At 42.1% G+C, this 23,323-nt stretch overlaps 1 protein-coding gene across 5 annotated transcripts; it reads left to right on the top strand.

Moving 5' to 3' along the window:
• The first annotated feature begins 104 nt into the window (after positions 1-104).
• On the top strand, positions 105-23,042 carry arhgap27 (Rho GTPase activating protein 27). 5 transcript variants are annotated; one of them, XM_069704657.1, is made up of 21 exons: positions 105-313; positions 439-487; positions 720-824; positions 2,427-3,217; positions 11,795-12,262; positions 13,475-13,714; positions 14,392-14,472; positions 15,209-15,331; positions 16,220-16,306; positions 16,438-16,500; positions 17,571-17,638; positions 17,786-17,873; positions 18,340-18,441; positions 18,679-18,777; positions 19,472-19,577; positions 19,720-19,854; positions 20,580-20,678; positions 20,778-20,855; positions 21,000-21,131; positions 21,264-21,369; positions 21,785-23,042. In XM_069704657.1, exons 4-21 carry the CDS (start codon positions 2,489-2,491, stop codon positions 21,960-21,962), a joined length of 2,982 nt encoding a protein of 993 aa, XP_069560758.1. In that variant the 5' UTR covers positions 105-313; positions 439-487; positions 720-824; positions 2,427-2,488; the 3' UTR covers positions 21,963-23,042. The 5 variants fall into 5 exon arrangements, with proteins under 5 accessions (XP_069560758.1, XP_069560760.1, XP_069560759.1 ...); XM_069704659.1 differs by lacking the exon at positions 16,438-16,500 and having other exon boundaries at positions 106-313; XM_069704658.1 differs by lacking the exons at positions 105-313; positions 439-487; positions 720-824 and having other exon boundaries at positions 1,666-3,217.
• The last annotated feature ends 281 nt before the right edge of the window (positions 23,043-23,323 follow it).

Here is a 23,323-nt window from a genome sequence, read left to right on the forward strand (position 1 = left end):
GAAAGTGAGTCAAGTCACCCCCCTTTTAACCACTTCATCCCGTCCACTCTCTGTCAGATAGCTGCAGTTAAAAAAAGAAAAGAAAAGCACACATCCAGAATTCACCGGGAACTATGATTAAAGTGTGACTTCCCATTTCTTGCGGTCTTTATGAATGCGATGTATCACCGGTTGCATGTTTCGGTCGAGTCACAGAACAGGAAATAAGAGCGAGGCTCACGGGCAAAGAGCAGTATGTAGGCAACAGCCTCTTCAGACACAGCACTGCTTCAAGGGTGTTTGGCAGACGTCCAGCGAGAGGAGACCAAATCAGGCAAGTAAATGAGTTATTATCCCACACAGGCCTCAGGCTCTGAAATTCCAGGATGAGAGTTCTTTAATTGTTGAGTCTGGGTTTATTTTAGCATAAAAGTGTGATTTATATCTTTTGAACTGCAGCAACTTACCCTTTCCTTCTGTAAAGTGACACCGAATATGATGTTGTGAGGTTAGTAAAGTCATATTTTATTTTCCTTATTCAATATTCTTTTGGATTTTCCCATGAATCTCACACCCTACACTTGATTTTTTTTTTTTAAACATATTTTTGATATTCAAATATTAAGATTTAACTGTTTGGCTCAGGCATAAACTCAAAACACACATGCCCATGCTATTCTGTTGAGTTTATTTGGATTATTATTATGATATATATTTTTTTGGTCTTATATGTGTTTCAGGAGACTATAAAAAGCCATCCATACAGTGGGTACTTCATGGATCAAACAACTCCTGAAAAGGCAAACTGAGATTGTTGGGTGACTTTGGACTGACGTGGAGTCGAGGTTAGTGAAGGCTTCCTGTTTTGCGGCAGTGTGCTGCTCCGTGAGCAAGTCAAGTTGTTTTGCAGCAAATGGAGAGCAACTTCCTGTCTATTTCTCTGCATCAACATAGACGCTTTTCAGGCCCGTGTTTATACTCGTAGACTCCAAACTGAAACCACAGCAGCTTTTCTTGTAAACTAGCATTGTTAAGGCAAAGTGTAACACGAACAGCTGGATAGGCCTGTGGGGCGCAGACACAAGGAGCACAGCGACCGCTGGCTCACCGTCTCAGTTTGAAGTGACTGCTGACAGTCAATCAAATGACTGCAAATAGACAAAAGAGATCCGACCGCAAAACAAATACAAAGATACAAAAAAATGATCATAAAACAACTCCAAAGACCCAAAATGACCAAAAAGCAATGACAAAAAGAACCAGTGACCAAAAAGCAATGACAAAAAGAACCAGTGACCAAAAAGCAATGACAAAAAGAACCAGTGACCAAAAAGCAATGACAAAAAGAACCAGTGACCAAAAAACAATGACAAAAAGAACCAAAGTGACCAAAAAGCAATGACAAAAAGAACCAAAGTGACCAAAAAGCAATGACAAAAAGAACCAGTGACCAAAAAGCAATGACAAGTGACCAAAAAGCAATGACAAAAAGAACCAGTGACCAAAAAGCAATGACCAAACAGCAATGACAAAAAGAACCAAAGTGACCAAAAAAAGACAAAAAGAACCAGTGACCAAACAGCAATGACAAAAAGAACCAAAGTGACCAAAAAGCAATGACAAAAAGAACCAGTGACCAAAAAAATGACAAGTGACCAAAAAACAATGGCAAAAAGAACCAAAGTGACCAAAAAGCAATAACAAAAAGAACCAAAGTGACCAAAAAGCAATGACAAAAAGAACCAGTGACCAAAAAGCAATGACAAAAAGAACCAGTGACCAAAAAGCAATGACAAAAAAACCAGTGACCAAAAAGCAATGACAAAAAGAACCAGTGACCAAACAGCAATGACAAAAAGAACCAAAGTGACCAAAAAGCAATGACAAAAAGAACCAGTGACCAAAAAGCAATGACAAAAAGAACCAGTGACCAAACAGCAATGACAAAAAGAACCAAGGTGACCAAAAAGCAATGACAAAAAGAACCAGTGACCAAACAGCAATGACAAAAAGAACCAAAGTGACCAAAAAGCAATGGCAAAAAGAACCAAAGTGACCAAAAAGCAATGACAAAAAGAACCAGTGACCAAACAGCAATGACAAAAAGAACCAGTGACCAAACAGCAATGACAAAAAGAACCAAAGTGACCAAAAAGCAATGACAAAAAGAACCAGTGACCAAAAAGCAATGACAAAAAGAACCAGTGACCAAAAAGCAATGACAAAAAGAACCAGTGACCAAAAACCAATGACAAAAAGAACCAGTGACCAAAAAAACAACTATTGACACCCAAAATGATCACAAAACTACTACAAAGACCCAAAATGACCAAAAAGAACCAAATTTTCCTGCCAAAAGGACACAAGTTCAAAAGAGGCCACATGTTTGTTTTTGTTTTTTTATGGTATTTGTTTATTTATAACATCACGTTTCCTCTATTTGGCAGCTCCAACATGCGTTAGCTCCGGGGTGAGGTGTGGGGGGGAGGCCACGCGGCTGCACCGGAGCATGGCGCTGGTGTCGGTGAAGTACGAGTTTGAGTACACGGCGAAGGACGGCCGCCACGTGTCCATCAGGCCCGACGAAAGCTACATCCTGGTCTCCAAGACGAACGAGTTCTGGTGGCACGTTCGCAGAGACCTGGACACGAGGCCCTTCTACGTCCCCGCGCAGTACGTGAGGGAGCTCGCGGCACTCAGCGAACACCGTCCCGCTCCTGACAAGATGGATTCATGGACCGACGGAGAGCCAGTGGACGTGACTGACGTGGAACCAGCCCGGGGGGCTCCGGATGCTCCGAGAAACACCCACCGCTTCTCCACCTTCGGTTTCTGCGACTACGTCCCAGACGTCCCAGGCGAGGCTCTGAAAGACGTGCGGGCGGCCGGCAGCTTCGCACGCAATCCGACTGGACTTTCGTTGACTTCTGCGCCTCTGAACAGCCAAGGCCTGTACGCCGAGCTTCACCCGCGGGGGTCAAAGGTCAGACACGAACAGCACGCGCCAAAAAGCCCGCCGCCGGACGATGCGGCAGAGCGGACGCGGGCTTTTGAGGATGACGAGGATATGGAGTTCCCTTTGCCGCCTTCTCCCGGATATGACGTCATACCGCGGGTGAACGACACGTTCCCAGAGATGCCCGAACCCGACGCTGCAGCGTCAGCGTCGGAGCGGCAGCCGAGTACGAACCAAACTGCAGAAGCGACTTCTTCTGCGGATTCACCTCCCACCGTGCAGGTGAGACTCTCATGCTGTCCTACTTTAGTCTTTTGTTTTCAGTCATCACTGTTCATCGTTCCCTCAAGCGTGTGTTACTGAGGTTTTACAGCCACCAGAGGGCGCAATTTCATCATGCAATACTGCAGAGGACGCCGCTGCAACGGTTTTCAGCCCCCTTTTAGATATTTGAATGTTTTACAGCAGTTACGACTATTTTTAGAATTTTTTTTGTTTTTGTTTTTTTTGTTCCACACATTCATACTCGTCAAAAACCTGCTGCCTACGTTACCCATAATGCACCAGCTGCTCGTCTGGAGCCTAGATGAGGAGCAGGTCACAGAGGTCACTTCTTTTCTTACTCCACACCTCCAGTTTGTTGTTGTTGTTGTTGTTTTTTGTAGTCCTCGGCATCTGACTCCGACTCAGGTGACGTCACTCGAGTCAACTTCATCTGGAGTCACTAAATTTTGATTTTATATATATAAATATAAACTATTTCATTGCAACTTTGCCATTCAGTAGTAAACTACTGCTCAAGACTTGTAATCAGGATTTTGATGTGTTAAAAAAGAAAAAGTGGAAATCCCGTTTGAGTACAGTACTTGAGTAAATATGCTCAAGTTTCATTCCACTTCTGATTGACAGGGTCTGATCTGATCTGATCTGATCTGATCTGATTTCATTTCACGAGACTGAACTATAAGTTGGTTTTGACACTTTTCGCCGTGCCCGACTTTGAATACCGTGTCGGTGAGTCCAGTGTGTGTGTGCCAGCTCATCAGCATATGAATGGCGCTCGTCCCCTTCAGGACATTTTCAATGGACCGAAGGAGGTGTTCCTTGAATACCTCCGAGGAGAGCAGCTGATTTCAAGAGCTCCCTTTCTGCTCGGCGAAAGTTTCTGCGGGTGCGGAATCACTTTTTCCCGGGTGTGTATATTTGGTTTACATTCCGACTGAACTTTTTGTTTGTCCTTTTTTTTTTTTGGGTCGCGCGCTTGTCAAACTTGGTGAATAGTTCAGGAAAGAGGTTTGCAGTGTGTGTGTGTGTGTGTGTGTGTGTGTGTGTGTGTGTGTGTGGTGTGTGTGTGTGTGTGTGGGGGGGAGTTAGGAGGCTTCACGCTGGAAGAGCAGCAGGGTTTTTGTCATCATCTTTGTCAAACGCAGTGAGAACAGGTTGTAAACAGGTTTGTGTGGCCTCTCCTGAAGGGAAGGAAAGAGTTAAACCCGAAAGCTGCCAGCCACTCCCAAACCTCCAGCTGCTACCTGGTTTCCAACTCAAGTCCTGACGATCCTGGGAATTACCATTACGCGCACCGCACCGATGAAACACTTGCGAATCACTTTTTTTTTTTTTGGATGTAGTCTGGTGAAAAAAAATAACCGTGAAAAAGTTTTCTTTCAGGTAAGTTTTCACGACGGTTGCTGTTTTTTTTTTGTTGTTGTTGTTTTTTTTTTTTGCACCTGTTGCAAGGTTACGGGATTGAGTGACGTCACGGAGTTTGTAAAAGGAGAAAGTGTTTGATCAGGATTGTGCTGCAGTTGTTGTTTTACTGAATGTCTGTGGCAATTTTGGGTCATGTAATGGCTGCAGCCTCTCCCGGTGTACCCACTGGTTTGGTGTTCATCGTTGTACTCTGTAATTTACAGCTTCAGTGGGAAGACTTGTGCCACCGAAAACACATCTGATGTAACAACTAAAGATGATTTTCAAACCGCGCTCTCCTTATAACTTGTTGGCTTTTTCTGTGGAAACATGAATGAAATCCCCCCCCCCCCACACTTGTAACAGCACTGCGGATGTTGCCAGGACCCCTCAAGTGCATTAATTCTTACCCCCACAATGGAGGGCCATCTCCATGGTGATGTGAGGGGGTCTGGCCTGACTCCCAACAAGTAGGGCTTTGGAGCTCTTAGTGCCAGCCCTGCCATGCAGTTGGCGTGTGTGCGCATATGTAATGTGCAGAACTTGCAATTAGCCCGAATATAGGTCACTTAATATGGAGGGTGTGTAGGCTGCTCTGTGGTCTCAGATGGGCTGTTCAGTTTGGTAAGTGGATGACGAATCCAGTTGGGAATCTAAAAGTTTGGTTGGTTTTAACTTGCAGAAGTCAAACTTGAATTCAGGCCTGTTTTTTTTTGTTTTTTTTTAATTAAAATTGTTAATTTTTTTATGATGATTCTGATTGTTGTGCTTATGTGGAGCCTTTACATTATTTCACAGTCTGTCTTGGAGCTTTTGTGGCACTAGCCTGTATGCACTCTTTGGAAACGCCCCCCTTAACTTCCGTGATGGATATTGAACACATGACAAAGGAGCCTTTATCACTTAAAGTTGAGATAATCATCACCGGTGGTCCAATGTTCGATTGATCCGCTCGTTGTGTCTCCGGCCGACTCTTTCATGTTCTCAAAAAGGAAGTGTGGGAACCTTCTCCGACAGCATGTCGAGAGAGCGTAGTCATCCCTGCTGTTCTGTGGAACAGACCAAATGAAATACCAAGAAACTGCTCCAACAGGTCGTGTGAGCGTCTCATCAGACCTTCCTGTACAGAACACGCGTTGAACATCAAGTGTGTGAAAACAGGTGCATGAAGCTTTAGCTCCCTGGTGAGGGAATGTTTTGCCGTTTTGCCAGAGCTGCTGACCATTTTGTCTGCAGTCTGTGCAGCACGCAGATTTGAACACATGTTTTCTTTTGAACTATATATAGAATGCTCTGTCACGGCAGAGAGTTGAGCAGGCCTAGCTCCAGTTTGTGCCTCCAATGTGTCACCTTTAGTCACAGTCGAAACTTGCCGCTGTCCCGAAGGCGTTTACTACATTTGGTCTGAAACTCGGGATGGGTCGTGATTTTCAAATCGTCCTTAAAATATAAAAAATTGTTTATGTGACTATCGTTTCATGTCAATTTCCCTCTTCTTCTTCTTTTTTTTTTTTTTACCAGGGTCTGGTAGTAATGTGTTACTACCAACCAGAAGGTGGCGGTAATGCACTGAAAAGCTGTTTGCAGGCAGCATAAGCTAATGTTACACAAATATGCTTACGAATGAAACGATTGGTGGATACAGCGTTGTAAAGTGGTTCTCACACCCGGCGTGTCAGTCGAGACGAGCAGAATTTATCATGACTTTTGCCTTTCATCTCGTCTCGACAGTCTCTTCGGCACATCGCAGAAGTGATCTAGAAAATAATGTAAAATCACTCTGAAGGATGCTTCAGCTGGTCTTAGTCAGGACTTGCATTCGTCATATGGCCGGAAATGTCTCTCCTCTTTATGAAATGCTTTTTTAAAAGTTGTAATGAAGTGCTTGATTACAGTGATTCCATCGCTGTGCACATCCCACCTGGAAGACAGTTGTGTTTAACTACAGTTATTAGTGCAAAGCAGAAGTTTCCCAGAACCAAACACCACAACTGAATGTTTTAGGCAAAACTCTTCTCCGTGTGTTGATATTTATTTGCACCTGTAGCTGAATGTCAAGGTGCCATCTTCTGCAAAACGGTGGGGTTTCAACTTCAGTCGGCTCTTGTGCAGTTTCCCTAGAGAGCATTGCAACAACTTAGATATTTCCTCTCCTACACAGAAAACCTACAAAGTAAGAGTGGGAGAAATCTTTCAGCAACAGGCAACATCAGCAGTTTTTGTTTCCTGCACATCGGCATGCCAACCCGTCCCGGGGAGCAAAGATAAGATAAGCGGATGGATTCCACATTTCTGGAGTCCTCCTGGATTCTGGGCCGTGATGAGTGTGTGATGTAAGAGGGGTTGGGGGATGGAAAGGGGAGGGGGGGGGAGAGAGCCAGATTGATTCAATAGCTCAACTGTGTGCTTTGTGGCGTGATTTGGGCCCCAATTTGGTCCTCCCATTGTTTGATTGGATGAGTGCTAATGTGGTTAAGTAATCAAGCAGATTGCTGCTTCATGCATTGCTGAGGGCACAGAGTTGCCTGAGCTGCACCGAAAGATTTCCACTCTGAAGCTCGTAAAAATGATTAAAAAGTAGTTATTAGCGTAGCCGTCCAAGAAAAATCAGTTCTGTGCAATCGTTTTTTTTTCATAGCAGACGACTGCTGCGTATGTATCTGCAAAATCAGACTCAACAGTCTCATCTTTTCAAGGTTTTTCTGAATAGCAAACGATCCTCTTGAGGCACTCGATTCCAAAATGTTTTGGATGTTTTAGAAAAGCATTGATTCCCAGCAGCCAAAATATACACTGAAACTTACAAGGCAAGGAAGCATCGAAGTTACCCTGTGACCTCCGACCGGATTTGCGATTAACCTTTAGACCAAAAACATGCACGTAAATACCCCCAAACTGCTCTGACTTCTGTCTATTAATGTTGTAGAAGGAAGTGTTGATTGGACAAGCAAAGAAAAACTAGACTTCCTGTTTTGAAGCCTCGTGGACTCTGAACATTTAACAACAAAAATGTCTCATAGTAGTCGAGTGTCCCATTTCTTTGTGCGAACCGACTGCTTCCCTTTAATCCTCGTTATTGGCCGAGTTGACCTACTGGAATAGGATCGATTACTGTACACTTTTTGCTCACGTCCTACTTCTCGTATTTGATAATGTTTCTTCTGTTGAGTAAAAATGGCCATGTTTCTTTAAAAGCTTTGTTTCCATTGCTGTCATTTCCTTAAAAAAAAAAAAAAAAAAAAAAAAAAAATACACATTTGTTAATCATATGAGCACACAGTCAGAAAGTAGGTTGAAGTGACCTGCCCAGTTTACGCTGCTCCCTCTATCTTACCCCTCGTCTGTGTCTTGTTTTCATTGTCTCTTTCTGCTTTTGGCTGTCAGCGCACACAGACAGTTACCCTCTACCCCCCTATCCTGCGCACAGGAATTCATGCACACACACACACACACACACACACACACACACACACACACACACACGCACACGCGCATCTCACCCTCAGTCCTCACACAGCCCCTTCCTGCTGCTATTGTAACAGAGCTCACAGTTCTCCTTTCTGTCTGTGCTGCAACTGTCACAGCTGCTGCGAGAGGAGGATGTGTGTTTGTGAGTGTGTGTTGCTCACCTCGCTCCCATCTCAAGTTGATTGAATGTGGTCGCACGGTTGAGGTCGTTGTCCATTCGTGTGTTTAATTTTTTTGGGGGGGGATTTATGGCTCCTGTGGGTAGTAGGACCTAAAACATGGTGGAGATGTACTCCAGGGTTTGGTCGAGGCAACCGACCAAGCGGGGCTTGACTCTGCCGGTGGTCCCTCAGGTACGTGGCTACGCTGCAGCTTCTGTATCTCGATTATTACATTTAAGTGTCTGTTGAAGGCGTTCTTTGTATGATCTTTAATAACTGTATGCTTCCTGTTGTGCGTAACGGTGTTTCCTCTACACATCTTTTCTTTTCCTGTGCTGAGTAAATTTGCGTAATTAGTGAACTGTATATTTAGATGTTGGTTTCATTTTTCAACATCTTGAGTTTGGAATTCAAAGACCCGTTTAATTTCTTCGGGTGTTGAAATGTCATTGGTGTCAGTCTCATAAATATAATCTTCTTCTGACATGTGACCCACAAACTCAATGTTGACGAGTTGAGGTCTGAATCTCCATTTTGCCCGCTGGCGTCTGCTATTTCACTTCACGCTACAAACAAGTGCTAATATCACGACGACCACATCAGAGAGCTAAAGTTGATCTTTAATGTCATACAGAACTACACCACCGACTGCAACTGCGTCAAAACGCAACAGTGACATAAACAGAGCTGATATTATTCACCGGTGCACTTCTAAAAATAGGTCACATGATCAATGGTCAGCTCAGAAATACGAGCACAAGTAAAAGACCTGAATCCAAAAGCCCTAACTTAAACCACTTAAACACTACTTGTGAAAGTTGTTTACTTTTGTTGATTTCCTGTTTTTTTTTTTAATGAAACATGGGCCCTTTTTCAAAAGTTAAACGAGTTTAACGAGTTAAAAATCTGTTTAATCTTTGACACGCCATTCATTTTAGAAAACAATATTTAACTTTTTACGTCAAATCAGTCGGTAAAAAGGGAAGTACAACATCTCTGTAAAATATAATAAGAAAGTTATAAATAGAAAAATAAGTAGAGCTCAAGTGTGTCAAGATTGTAATTAAGTGTTTGAGTTCATGTGCGTGTACAGGAATGACATAGTGGAACAACGTGGTGCCAGTCTTTTCACATGTTTGCATCCTGGAGTTTGTTGATGTATCTGCCTGTGTGTGTGTTTGTGTGTTTGTGTGTGTGTGCGTACACCGCACACCGCACACCGCACACTTAGTTTTCCTTTCCTTTTGCAGTCGTGTTCCAGTGGTTTGTTCCAGAGGATGCGGAGGGGCATTCCAGCGGAGCTATTTCAGAGATCAATGATGCAGCTCTTTTCATTTCCTCTGTCTGCCTCTGTGCAGGCGTGGTGTGTGTCCTTCCAGATCAATCTGTTTCGGGGTCACTTGTCTGACCGTCCGCATCGACTGCCTCAGAGTTACATTTGAGATCAATAACGAAGCAACGCCAGCAAAGTTAAAACATCGAACAGCCGAATAATAATAACTCGCGGTATAATGCGTGAATACTCCTTCTCACCTTGTTTATTCACGTTAATCACTTTTATTTTCATCCCCTGAGTTTCTCTGTGTGTGCAGTGCTGCAAGTCGTATTCGGATGCTTTCCTTGAGTAGTAAATACTCAAGTCAACAAGTCAAAATTCTGCATTCTGCAGCGTTATTAGTATCAAAAGTAAAAGCACTTTTGCAGAGAAAAACATCTTTGATATTGTGATATATTATATCATAGGATTACTATCACCAATTATGTGTAAGTAGCCTCATACTGTTGTTGTTGTTGTTGGAGAAAGTATTGACCAAATGTTAACGAATATATTGAGCCGTTAACATTGCTAAAACTCTAGTTTCATGAAGAGTTTAAGCTCTAAACATTTAATTTACTGCTAAACACTATTTTTTTTCCAATGTTTAAAAAAAATCTGCAAGTAAACCTAAAAACAAGAAAATGTGAGGCAGGTTGCTACACAAAAATTATTTAAAAAATGAAAGTTTTTATTAGAAACTACTTAAAGCAAAGATACTTATGTGGAAAACAGGCTGGAATATTTATACTACACTGTCAGTTTTCACTTTTTAAAAAGAAAAAATAAGACTTTAAGGATTTGACCGGCATAAAAGGACTTAATAACATTTGTGCACTGAACAAAAATCTAATAAATTGAAGTGCAGTAAAAGTATTTGCCCCCCCCCCCAAAAAAAAAGTAGAATAGTAAAGTATAAGTATCTTAAAATGTAATTTAAGTACTGCTTGTTAAGCCTGTTCACTGCTGTGGCTCCTTAATAGCTATACATGTTTATTTGTGATGAACACATAAAGGACTCGGGTCTTGGTAAATATAGAAGAGGCTCGCTGTGAGACTGGAAGTAGTCTGAGCGTAGTCTGAAGAAGAATATTCACGCCACCATAATGGCGTACGATAAGTTCTGTACGATTTTAAAACGCAAGAGTTTCTTGACGAAGAATAACGGCCTCATTCGAGCAAAGGTGAGGTAACAACTTCTGAAGAAAAACTTGTATTAATTTTATTTTGGCGGGGCGTTTCTGCAAGACTTAGTTATTGCAAAACAGCCTGAGCAGTGCTGAGGACAGAAACAGCCTGCTGTCGCTCTCGTTGGCGTTCTTTAAGCAAATTAGTTGTGTTGATGGGCTCTATTTTGCATGCCATGTTCCTGCCATGCAGCAGTGTGGAATCATGTGAAGCTCTATTCATGACACGGAGGACTCGACAACTTCCTTTTGACAAATTGGAAAAACTGAAAAGACTGTTTGTTTTAGAGCAATGAAAAACTGACGAGTGATTATCCATTAAAGGACGAGTGGCTGCTACACTAGGATCAAGTTAATGTTCGATGATGGTGTCGGTGAAGTTTAACTCAGTTTTCAGTGCCCCACGGTTGGCCTGTGGTCAGCTGTTGTCACTTCCACGGTAGTTCATTTTTTTATTTTTAGTCCAGCGCTCGACACAATCGCAAACAAAACGCACCACAGATGATCTACTTTGGCAGGAAGTACACCTGAGAACTTTGGGGCATTGTTTTCACATTCAGAGCCTTTAACTGTTTTTGTGTGGTTGTTTGTGGGCACAAGAAATGAGAGTAGAATTAGGTATTGATCATTACTGTGAGAGGAACGGCTCTGTGGCGCGTGTGTGTGTGTGTGTGTGTGTGTGTGTGTGTGTGTGTGTGTGTGTGTGTGTGTGTGTGTGTGTGTGTGTGTGTGTGTGTGTGCGTGTCTGTGGGTGTGTTTCAGCTCTAGGCTACTTCCTGTGCTTGGGTAGATGCAGAAGGCTGACTTATAAAGAGCTATAGTGAGAGTAGTGGGCTGAAGCCTGGCTGATACTTGACACCTACTTTCATCCTGTGTTTACAAGTGCACCAAAGTGACAAGTGTGTTTGTTTTATCTCAAATTTTGTCTTTACAGAAGCGCACACGCTGTTGCTACATGATCTATTATTTCTTGCACAGCAGAAGCAGCTGTGGATGTACTCGAGTTAGCTTCTTTTTTTGGGGGGGGGCCTCTCCGCAGGTGCAGAATGAAAGTCTCCGCTCGGCCGTGTACGTCAACGTAGCACAGCTTCGCCAAAGCATCTCAGAGACTCCCCCCTCAGCTCCTTCCTCCTACTCTCCTTCCTACCTTGACCCGGAGGGATGGGAGGTGCACGTTGACCAGGACAGCGGACAGGAGTACTACTACCACCCCGCCTCGGGGCGCACCACCTGGGACAACCCCTTCCTAGACTCCCCCACGGACCCCGAGCCGGCGGAGGAGCCGTGTTCCCCCTCGCCTCCTCAGTCTCTTGCCCGTTCTCCGTCCACCGCCTCCCCCACCGCGTGGACCTACGACTGGGAGCAGCTGGTGGATGAGACCACTGGTCGCCCTTACTTCTACAACTCCATGTCTGGGGAGACGTCCTGGGAACCTCCGGAGCAGCTGAGCCCGTACCACCCTCTGATGGAGCCTATGAGCGTGCACAGGTTTCACCAGGACGGGCCGGTAAGGACAGCCTGGCTGCTCCACTTAGCCACTCTCTCTGTCTCCTCTTTTAGCTTCACCCAGGGGAAAGCTGTAAATACAGTCTGCTTTTAATGGAATTAAATCTCCTGCACCTACATAGCAGACAGGACTCATTTTCATTAGGAAAGCTCGGACTCCCAGGGCAGAGCGTCCCCAACAGTCGTCCCCAGTAGTGTCCATCACTCTAAATGAACAGAGACGTCTGTCCTCATTTTACATTCACTAAAAACACTGTTTTTCTGGAATATCCAGAATTTTGGGGGGAAATCAGGGAATTTGGGGGAAATGTTCAAATGTTCCAATGCATTTATATTGAAAGATATTGAAATTACATCACACCTTTACATTTTAACATCAGTTTTTTTTTTTTTCACAACGCCAGCAGCAAGTGACCCCATTTTTTCCCCTTGACTGACTTTCCTGAGCTGAAGAAGCAGCGTTAATGGGCCAAGAAAGAATAATACTTTGAGGTCATGAAAATGACGTGACTATTTATAAAAGTGAAGGAAAAGTCTTCCAGCTCCAGATCGGAGTCACGGAGGGAAATTATTCATCACAAACAATATATTTAGGAGACATGTTTGTTGATTAATTCAATGGTTTTCAGCCTAGAGGTCTGGAGTCAGCAAGGGAGGATAAATACTCTTATTTGCTCCCTAGACTTAGAAGACGAGATTGATCTCATTCAAATATGAAGCAGAAGCCAGGAGCTCATTGACAGTCACAATCCAGCCTCTGGAGCTCCACAGAAACTCCAGGACTTAACTGTACCTGGACAAGAAATAGCATCATAATGCCCCTCTGGACACAAAAATAATTGTTTTCACTTTTTTTTGGCACAAAGTACACAAAAGAGATTAAACAGGTTAATTAGCGGGCTCCAGAGGTACTGAGAGGTGGATTCTGTGACTTTCAGACTGGGCTAGGCTAACTGTTTCCCCTGTTTACAGTCTTTATGCTAAGCTAGGCTAACTGGCTGCAAACTGTAGTTTCATATTTTGACAAACAGACACAGTCTCATTCTTTTAATTCAATTCATGTCAAGTTTCCTGAAACTTTCAAGTCTGGGAACTTTTGGGAACAGTATATACCAAGTGCATGTTAACGTGTGTGTTTGTGTGTTTTAATGTCCGCTGTTTTTCCACGTCTTTACCCCCCCCCCCCCCTCTCCCACTCCCACCCCCCACACAGCCTCCTCTCCCTGATGAGGACTACCCCTCGGAGGATTGCCCAGCTGCTGACCCTCCGGAGCCCAGCGAGGAGCTCCAGGCCATGGGCCCTCCCACCCTCCCTAAAGAGTACACCCTCAGCCACTTGAGCCGGACCATCATTCCCCGGGCCAACCTGGACCGCAGCACCCCGGCAGGCTGGAATCTCACCGTGGATCCCAACGGGACCTGGGTGTTCACCAGCGAAAACTCTCCGGATCAGGTGCGTCCACACCACAAATGTCGTTTCTGCAGTTAAAAATTAGCCTTTAAAACAATTGAATAACATGACTTGCTGACGTCTCTGGCTTTTTCAGAGATGTTTGATTGCGGGAAGTATTTTTAGTCATCCTGCAGAGGTTGTCTGAGATTGTTTGATGTCTCTTCCCTCTCTCATTATCCACAGAGACATGCTGCTAGTGTAGTTAAGAATAAAGCTTCGGAGAAAATGTCAAATGCTGCATTATTTGACCTCATCACACCTGTCAAGTCGCTGTGAAGGGAGTGTAGCTGTGGAATTAATCACTTTTGGAAAGTTAAATGCACCTTCCCAGTTTAGACGTCTGAAAGGTTTAGCTGGAGGAGGTTCAGACGCCATTCAACCGTCCAACAGGCCTTTTGTTTGAAGCATGATGATGCCTTTACATTGTGAAACGACACACATTGTGAAACAAGTGTAATCTCAACAGATCATGACGCGGCTGTGTACATTTTCCATCTGTATGAAAAACCGAATTACCTTTTTGAAATATTCATTTAATACGAAACTTGCGTACGAAAAATTATTATACGATTGAGGAGCTTTTCACAAGCTTCAGTCAGTAAAAATACTTTATTTCGTCTTTTTTTTCATGTCGCATTGAGTCAATGTTAAACTAAGAAATCTGCTTTGTGTGACAGTGGATCAAGTCTGTGGATGACCGGGGACAGACTTACTACTACCTGAGAGACGGCTCCAGGTCTCAGTGGAACCTGCCAGAGGTAAAGATCCTTCGCTGCTTAACAAACTGCAATAGATGGCTATCAGGGTTTTTAATGTGTTTTTAATGCCAGGGTTCACCGATGTGCAAATATCCCACTAAAAGAAGCTCTCCCCAGATACTGTTTTGCAAGAACACCATTGCAGCATCATGGCCCCGCCACTTGATTGGTTTAAAGAAATGCAAACAAACAAGGGACATTTTTATGCCTCTGCACCGGCAACAGCTATAACCGGCGATATTATGTTTTAAGGTTGTCTCAGATTGTCCTCCATTCATCCATCTGTCCAATTCTCATGAATACAATATGTCAGGAATGGCGTGAGATTTAGCACAAATGTTCACTTGGACTCGAACATGAACTGATTAGAATTCAGTGGCCAAAGGTCAAAAGTTACTAATACTCTAATTATGGCAAAATCTCGCACGTCTAACAGGATAAAAAAAAAAAAATGAATGAAGTGGTGGCATTATATATCCTAAAGATCAAAGGTCAACTTCACTATAACAACAAAATGTTCTTCAAAACATTTGTCCGCCTTTTATTCAGCACCGCAACTCAGGAACAGAAGGGGAGATTGTGACCACATTTCACATTTTAACACTAATCTCGGGTGTCCACCTTGAAATTGTGCTGATAGTACTGATCTTCTGTGTTGTCGCGTCGAAGATGGGGGTGAAGCATTCACGCTTTAGAGTTTGTAAACTAAACTAAAGCTGTGTTTTGTCCCTCTCAGGCCCCTGTAGCTCCCGGACCGTTCAGAGTGGAGAATGGCGTTGAGACAGAAAAGATGTCAGTCATCAAAAACTGGAGACACACCATGGGACCGGCTCAGCTCGGCTCTGCCCAGGATGATGGGGTACACACACACACACAATCTCAGACCTACACGTACATATACAAGCCTCATCACACATCCAGGGCGTGTCTATCGGTTTAAACGGAAAGATTCAGTTACGCAGAGGTAACGAGGGTGAGTCCCTGTTTAACAAGCAACACTACCAGGTTTTTAACCCTTATTTAGCAATGCACATCAACTGCATCACGCTTATTTACAGAAACAGCCAGAGGACGGAGAAGGAGAGGGAGAGAGGGAGAGGCAGGGCTACATTTGCACTTGCAGTTCCTGGAAACAAATAAATGCTGCTGCTCTCTCTTACCAAACAACTCCGCTGAAGCAGTCAGGGGTTCAACACCTTTGCTCAAGGGCACAGCAGGGCAGCAGGGTGGTGTCAGGATTTCTTCACTGGATATGACAGTTCATGCTCAAACTCAGAAAAACAGGCCAAGATCACAAGTACGCAAACGTACACGGACCTTTTAACCTCTCTTAGCCATAAAATGTCTGTTTTTGTTCATGTGAAGATTAAAACCAAAATGTTTTATTTTATTTGACACAGAAACACCACCACACCCTCATAAAAATGAGAAAACAACTAAGTTGATGAGTAAATACATTATTAAATGTATTATGTCCTTGTTTAAAGTGTTTTTTATTTTTGTTTGGATTCAAATTTTTACAGTTATTTTTGACAGTCACCCTAAAAACACAATATAAGTAAATATAATATAAGTATAAGTATGTGATTAAGTTATTGAGGCTAATATAAATCTTATCTGCTTATTGTGATTCCTGTTTTAGATTTGAGATCATCTGGTCTGGCTGGTATATTTTTTATGAATCGTAAATCTTAAAGTCTCCTCTTGCCCCCCCCCCCCCCCCCCACCCTCCCATCCCGTCACTCAGAGGTTCGTCCCGACCCACAGGAGGAACACGTCAGACTACAGCAGCGACAGCTCCAGCACAGGAAACTCTCCAGAGACGCAGCATAACGTGAGTCTGATGACACTGATTACCTCCAATAACTCATAGCTGAAAAAATAAATTGAGCTCTGTGACCATCCCCACCTCCCACCTTCCCCCCACCAATGTATCTGAATGGTGCTCTGTGTCTCTCTCTGAAGGTTTTGGGGTTTAGAGTGTGGAGAAACCCTTATTATCTGACCTCCAGGTGGCTGCGCTATAACGTGGGTTGTTAGTTTGTTCACCTGAGCTCCATCCATAGATAGCTGCGTCTATCTATGACGGGCAAAAGGTGTGACTTCACATCACTCGAAGAAGCATTTGTTGCACTTGACCGGTTTCATTTCCTGCATCAGATACTTGCATTCATTTCAATCACCCTGTGATCTCTCATATATGATGGGGTGTATTTCCCCCCTGCAGGGAAAGGGCGAACCCTTTTGTTGTTTTGCTGTTGTTGTCGCCTGAATGTGCATCTCTGCAGATTTAATGGGCTGAAGCAGATTCAGTTGTACAAAATGACAAACTGTGCATCTAAAAATATCAGACGTGCACATTAAAGAACATGTATGGTGATATTTAACATTTTTCTTCCTGCTGTTAATGAGTCTAAAAATAGTCCTCGAGAAATGCTCTATTTTCTCTATTTGGGAAAAACTACATTGTCTAGTTGTTTGAGAATATTACTGAGCCAATTTTAATAATTACAGTATATACATGTAAGGTTTATGAACATAATTTTGTTTGGCGTGAATGAGCCATAAAGTTCGGTGTCAAACAGGTTAAGGAAATCATTGTTAAGATCAAGACTAGGTCTTTTCATTAATTCAATTTTTTGTGTGACATTAACAACAATGTAGAATCTCACTAGCCTCAGCCTCTAAGATTTAACAGTGCGAACTATCTGTTCTACTGTTTTTTTCTATAGTGATGTTGAAGCTACACATTCACCGGTCAAATTTGACCAAATAAACAAAATCTTTAACTTTTAACTTCCCCGCCTCATTCAAGTCCCCAATGTGGCTCGATACAGAGATGGATGATTGAATTTTTCACTTTTTAGGGTTAGGGTTAGATGGATTTATTAATTATAATAATTGTGCACATATTGTTGTGTAGAAGTTTGGCTGTGAAAGCTTTGTGTCGTAATCTGAATCAGCATGTTTTCACTGAAGAACTTTGTGCTGCCAGAAGTTTGTGTCCCTCATATCATCACATGATTTAACTTTAAACAGAAGCCTACCAAGTGCACCGCGTCCCAAAAGATTTAAAATGTTATATTTTACAACTTCAGGTGCACAACTTGGAGAAAGCTGGAATCCTCAACAAAACGAAAGTGTCTGAGAACGGGAAGAAAGTGAGGTGAGCCCGAACGTCGCTCTGAGGTTTTTTTACTCTCTCGTGTTTCAGTTTGGGTGCGTTCGGTTCATGTGTCATCTCCCCCAGAGCTCTCCATTGTTGTGTTTTTGTTTTTTCTCTGTTAATTATGGTTATTCCCCCATATTTCAGGAAAAACTGGATGCAGACGTGGACGGTTCTCCACGGAGGAGTGCTGACCTTCCACAAAGACCCAAAATCTGCAACGACGGGGGCGTCGGTACGATGCACACTTTGTATTAACGATAGAAGGACTCGCATGTTTGTATGCGAGGACTCACCGGTGAGGACGTGTTAACGAGAAGCTCTGACATGCGTGTGCTGCATTCCTGCTCATTTAGCATTCTGTACATTTCTGACAGGGTCGTGACTTAGTTACATACTTTTATTTTACACTTTTCTTTTCCTTTTATAAAGTCAATACAGATTTTTTTTTTTTTTTTTTTCAAATGTAACTTCACATTTGTATGCGATTTTTACACCTTAAGGAGGGAAAAGAAACACTAAACTGCAGTCGGTGCCAGCTGGTGTGTTACCTTTTTGAGGAGTGACAGCGCAGACGAGCCCTCGGGTCTTGAGCTGACGGGGACAGTCACAGCTTTTGTTTAGCGCAGCTCGCCTCTAGGAATGCGGTGCCGTCAGTTTCGTAAACATTATTTTTTTTTTTTTTTCTTTTCGCCATGCAGAACAAGACCAATCAGATTGTTCCGGAGGTGACGGTGGATCTACGAGGAGCGACGATTGGTTGGGCCTCGAAGGACAAGTCCAGCAAAAAGAACGTCTTAGAGGTGCGTTGGTTTGCCGACAGCGAACACAACGCATTGTCTTCAGCGAGCAAAACATGCGCTCATGTTCTTAAGCAGCGGTTCCATAAAAGCGCAGCCACAACATGACATCGTACTCTCCGTTTCAGTATTAAAGTTTCGGTTGTGAATTAAAGGAGATTGTCTATAAATGATCATTTTTAAGTCACCTAATTATTTCCCTTCATTCTCCTCTCCTCTCTAATATTTTCTCCGCTTCAGTTAAAAGGAAGGAACGGCGTGGAGTTTCTGGTACAGTACGACACAGAAAGCATCATTAGTGACTGGCACAAAGTCTTAATGGACACCATACGACAACTTGTAAGTCCTTGCATCATTTCACATAACTGATAACAGAAAATTACCATAAATTATACTGCAAAAAAAAAAAAAAGTACCTTATTAACTCAATTCTGTCTGTAATTGTTTTGAATTATTGGCTTGTTTACTTTATTTTTTACCGTTTTATGCTCATACGTGTTGATTAAATATGAAGCTACAGACAGGAAAAGGTTAACTTAGCATCGAGGCTGGAAACAGGGAAAACCGCCATTGATGCTGTGGTTGAAGGTCAATACTTTTCCTCCTCTTTATGCTAAGCTAATATAATGTTCTGTCTGCAGCCATTCACTGAATGGACACGTATGCATCTCATATCTCTGCAAGACAAAAAATGTTGAACTATTTCTTTAAAACAAGTGTTGTTTCAGTGGATTATGAATATTTAGATTTGTTTCCAGTTTAAATAAACTTTTAGTTTGATTAATTTCCCAAACCTATGCATCTCTCATCTAAAGTTGAGTCAAAAATATTAATTAAAAAAAGTTACACTTTAAGGACTTTAATACAAACAAAAACTATTTATTTATTCAATCGTCTTACTGAACTAAAATGAGATCATTTTCATGAACAGAGTTGCTGAGATATCATCCGTCTTAATTAATGGTGATAAATGTGTTGATATTGTGCGATATTTCAGTTTGATTCTCTTGCTGTGTTTGTCCGTGTTCATCAGGAGTACCAGGACCACCACTCCGACGAGGAAGACGCAGACTTGTACGAAAAGATCGGCAACCCGGAGCGAGACGACAAGCTCGGAGGCGGCACAGACAGACGGAGATGTAATTTGAACAAACCACATTTTGCTGCTAATTTAACCGCGGCACGATATACGTACTCACTTCGACCCAGTTAGATGCATCGGGTCCTCTGAGAGATGCGATTTACCACAAGTTTTAAATGTCTGCTGTCGCTCTTGTTCAGCCACCAGGCCGACCGTCACGCACTCCTCCAGCTCTACAGGGGAGACGGACCAGAAGAGGGTTCGGACCAAGCTGATGAAGTTCCTCATGAAGCGTCCCACGCTGCAGTCGGTCAAAGAAAAGGGCTACATCAGAGGTAACGTCGTACGGGAGTACGCTGTAGTTCTTCACAGGCTGGGGCTGATTTGAATGGGAGCGAATGGAAAACAAAGGCAGACGGTGGCTGTAGAAATATCTTTCGCCTCAAGAAAATGTATAAAGAAAGAATTATTAGTTTATATGAAGTGTTTCCTGACCTGACGGTGAAGGACAGTGAATGGCTCTTGACTGTCATACTGGTGTAAGTGCTGGTTGTAAGTAGCTGTAACTGAACAGACCGTCTATCTTTTCTGTTGTTAATGTTCAGAGTAAGGGATGGGAAGAATAACATGGTTTTTTTTTTCTCCCTGCTGTGTAAATAAGAGCTTTTCTGTTTATATTTCCCCGAGAAATGTATGCATTACCATGAGCGGAATAAATAAAAATGAAAATTAAATCTGCGATGTTTCTGGTGACACATGCGCCTTTAAAAAGCTGTTTTTATTGTCCCACACGCATTTCAGCTTAGTTCAGTTTATCTCTGATTTTTATAAACGTGAACGCAATAAAGATAATAAAATAGTTGTGGACATTAAAAGTGCTGTTGCTATTTGATTTATATACAGCAGAAAACAATTAAAAAAAAAGAAGAAAAAAGGTCTGTGTGGTCTAAAAGAAGAAAAACAGCGACACAAAATAAAATGAAATTGATTCACGTTTATTCATATCTTCAATATTAATTAGTTTTACTGCTACTAATAATAATGTTTTTCTTCCCTGCAGACAATGTGTTTGGTTGCCATCTGGCCACTCTGTGTACACAAGAGAGGACCACGGTTCCTAGTTTTGTGGAGAAATGTATCCGAGCGGTGGAGAAGAGAGGTGATGCAGCGAGTTCATACCGAAAGCTGATTAATACAGAAGCCTGTTTTGTTGTGCAGCAGCTGACCCGACAGGCGCTGATGATGTGTTGATTTACAGGTTTAGACATCGACGGACTCTACAGAGTTAGTGGGAACCTCGCCGTCATCCAGAAACTACGCTTCAAGGCTGATCACGGTAAACTCAAATTAGTGTTTCATGACACGTTTACACTTATTAAACTTGAGTGCTACAACATAGTTCATGGACTGCAGTAGCTTTCTTTGGACAGCAGCGCCCCCTACTGTTTTAATGGCCTGTGCACCTGTTGTGTTCAAACAGAGGAACTGGACCTGGAGGACGGTCAGTGGGAGGACGTTCACGTCATCACCGGAGCGCTGAAGTTATTTTTCCGAGAGCTTCCCGAGCCGCTTTTCCCGTACAGCCACTTTAACAAGTTCATCTCAGCCATCAGTAAGCACAAAAAAACAAAAAATCAGAAAAAAAATCCAGACATAATATATCACTCCTTCTAATCACCCCCTGTTAATAATGCTGCCGCTTCATTAAACTCACTGATCATGAACTTTTCTTCTGTTTTTCTAGGAATTCCTGATTACAACACAAAACTGGCTTGCGTTTACGATCTGGTTACATCCCTTCCTCCTCCAAACCACGACACCATGAGTTTGCTTTTCGGGCATTTACACCGGTTTGTGTCACATTTTACCTCCTTCTTTGGCATATTTCCATCATATCAAGTAGCTTTTGACTGAAATTAACTTGAGAATCTTTAAAAATGTCATTTTATTGGGAAGAAAAGTTGCTACTATTCCTGGTTTTAAAATTATTGTAAACTTTTTGGACTGTTTGATGAACAAAATGTGGCATTTAATGAGAGTAAGTTCTGGAGGACAGTTTTGATTGTTTTGTAATGCTTTATAAACCTAAAGATAAATCTAATAATTGAGGAAATAAATTGTAGAGTAGATGATTTTTGTAAATAATCGAGCTCTGGAAATGGACATGTCTTGCCTTTTCCTCGATGAATTAAAACATTTTTTTTTTTTAATTAATCAAACTATAAAACTGTTCCTTCTCTCATCATTATTTCGTTGCTTCAACAGGGTCATTCAGTTTGGGGAAGACAATCGCATGACCGTACAGAACGTTTCCATTGTGTTCGGCCCGACGCTGCTGCGGCCGGAGATGGAGTCGGCGAACATCACCATGCACATGGTCTTTCAGAACCAGATCGTGGAGTTCATCCTGAACGAATACGAGCGTCTCTTCCACTCCAGCTAGAGCGGTCGCGAGCCTCCGGCGGAGACCGGGGCCAACTAGGCTCAAATTATTTTAAGTGCTACATTCACCTTTGCATGCACATCAGCAGCTTCAATGCGACATCTAAAATTTAAACTCATCTTGTAAAATAAGTTTAAAAAAAGAAAAAGAAAAAAGGGGGCTTTCAAGTTTAACCAGACTAGATAAGGGACCTTCAGATGGTCTTTGCTGAGATTATTTGAAAGCGTGTTTAACCACTGTTTTGTCCGGACTTTCTCCATAGGAGGCTGACACTGTTAGAGCTATCTTTGGCAGTATTGCGGGATTGGAAGTCAGACCACACAGGTGTAGACAGGTGTCGTTTGGTTTCCCATCTCAAAAGCTACAGAGCTTGTTTTTTCGGGTCTCTTTCAGTCTTAGACTGCTCTGACTCCGTGAGGCTGCAGGTCGTCTAAATCTCATAAATCACTATCTGGAGGTTTTGTTATTTTTGTTATTTTTTTTTTTTATGTTTGTTTGTTTCTCTAAATCTCAGTTTTTAATAGAACCCAAGTCGAACCTCGACAAGAACGCATTAATGCTCTCTTTAAGAAAATGATCAATGATTGCTTTTATCTTTATTTTAGAAAGTTTAAAGACATTTTTGAATATTGTTTTGGATTTTAAGTTACAGTATATCGCATATGGCTATAACTGAGATTGTATTCTAATATTATTTTCATTTTTTTCAGCCTCACTTTTACCCCATGAATTTTACTGTAATATAGAAATGTATAAAAAGAATAAATATGAATACCAACATCTGGCTGTGAAGTAGATAGTGACATAGAATACTTGAGACCTGTAGATTATTTTCCACTGAATTGTAAAACGCCATTTTTTCAGTCATGCTGTACTTAAAGAAACTGTATAATAACACCATAGAAATGTAAACTAGTGGTACATTTTTTTTGACAGTTGGCTCTAAAAGCCAGTCTGACCATGAAACAGAGAAGTGGATATTAAGAGATTTATAAACTGTAAATAGAAAATAGATGGCATATTTATGCTGAAAGTTGATGAAAATGCATAAACTATTCCATAATAAAATAACTTTGTTAAAAAACACTTACATCTGTGTGTTTATTCTTCTTGCTCATGAAAATGTTTCCTCAAACTATCAATGTACATATGGGAGGAATTCAGTTGAGTTGCATATTTTTAAACTTTGATTTAACTGACATGCTCTATTACAAAAGTATGTTTTGTTTGTTGATTATCAATCTGCAGAGCAGCGCTGTGAAAAAGTTATAGAGGCGTAGCAAAAATACACTTTTGTAGTTGAGTGTAAATATTAAATTTATTCCAATAAAATAGTAATAAAATATTTACTATTGCAGTTC

This window comes from Brachyistius frenatus, unplaced genomic scaffold, assembly GCF_029030835.1.
Source record: "Brachyistius frenatus isolate BFR_SWC_R1_liver_20210118 unplaced genomic scaffold, ASM2903083v1 Contig_51, whole genome shotgun sequence".
Classification (NCBI taxonomy): Eukaryota; Metazoa; Chordata; class Actinopteri; family Embiotocidae; genus Brachyistius; species Brachyistius frenatus.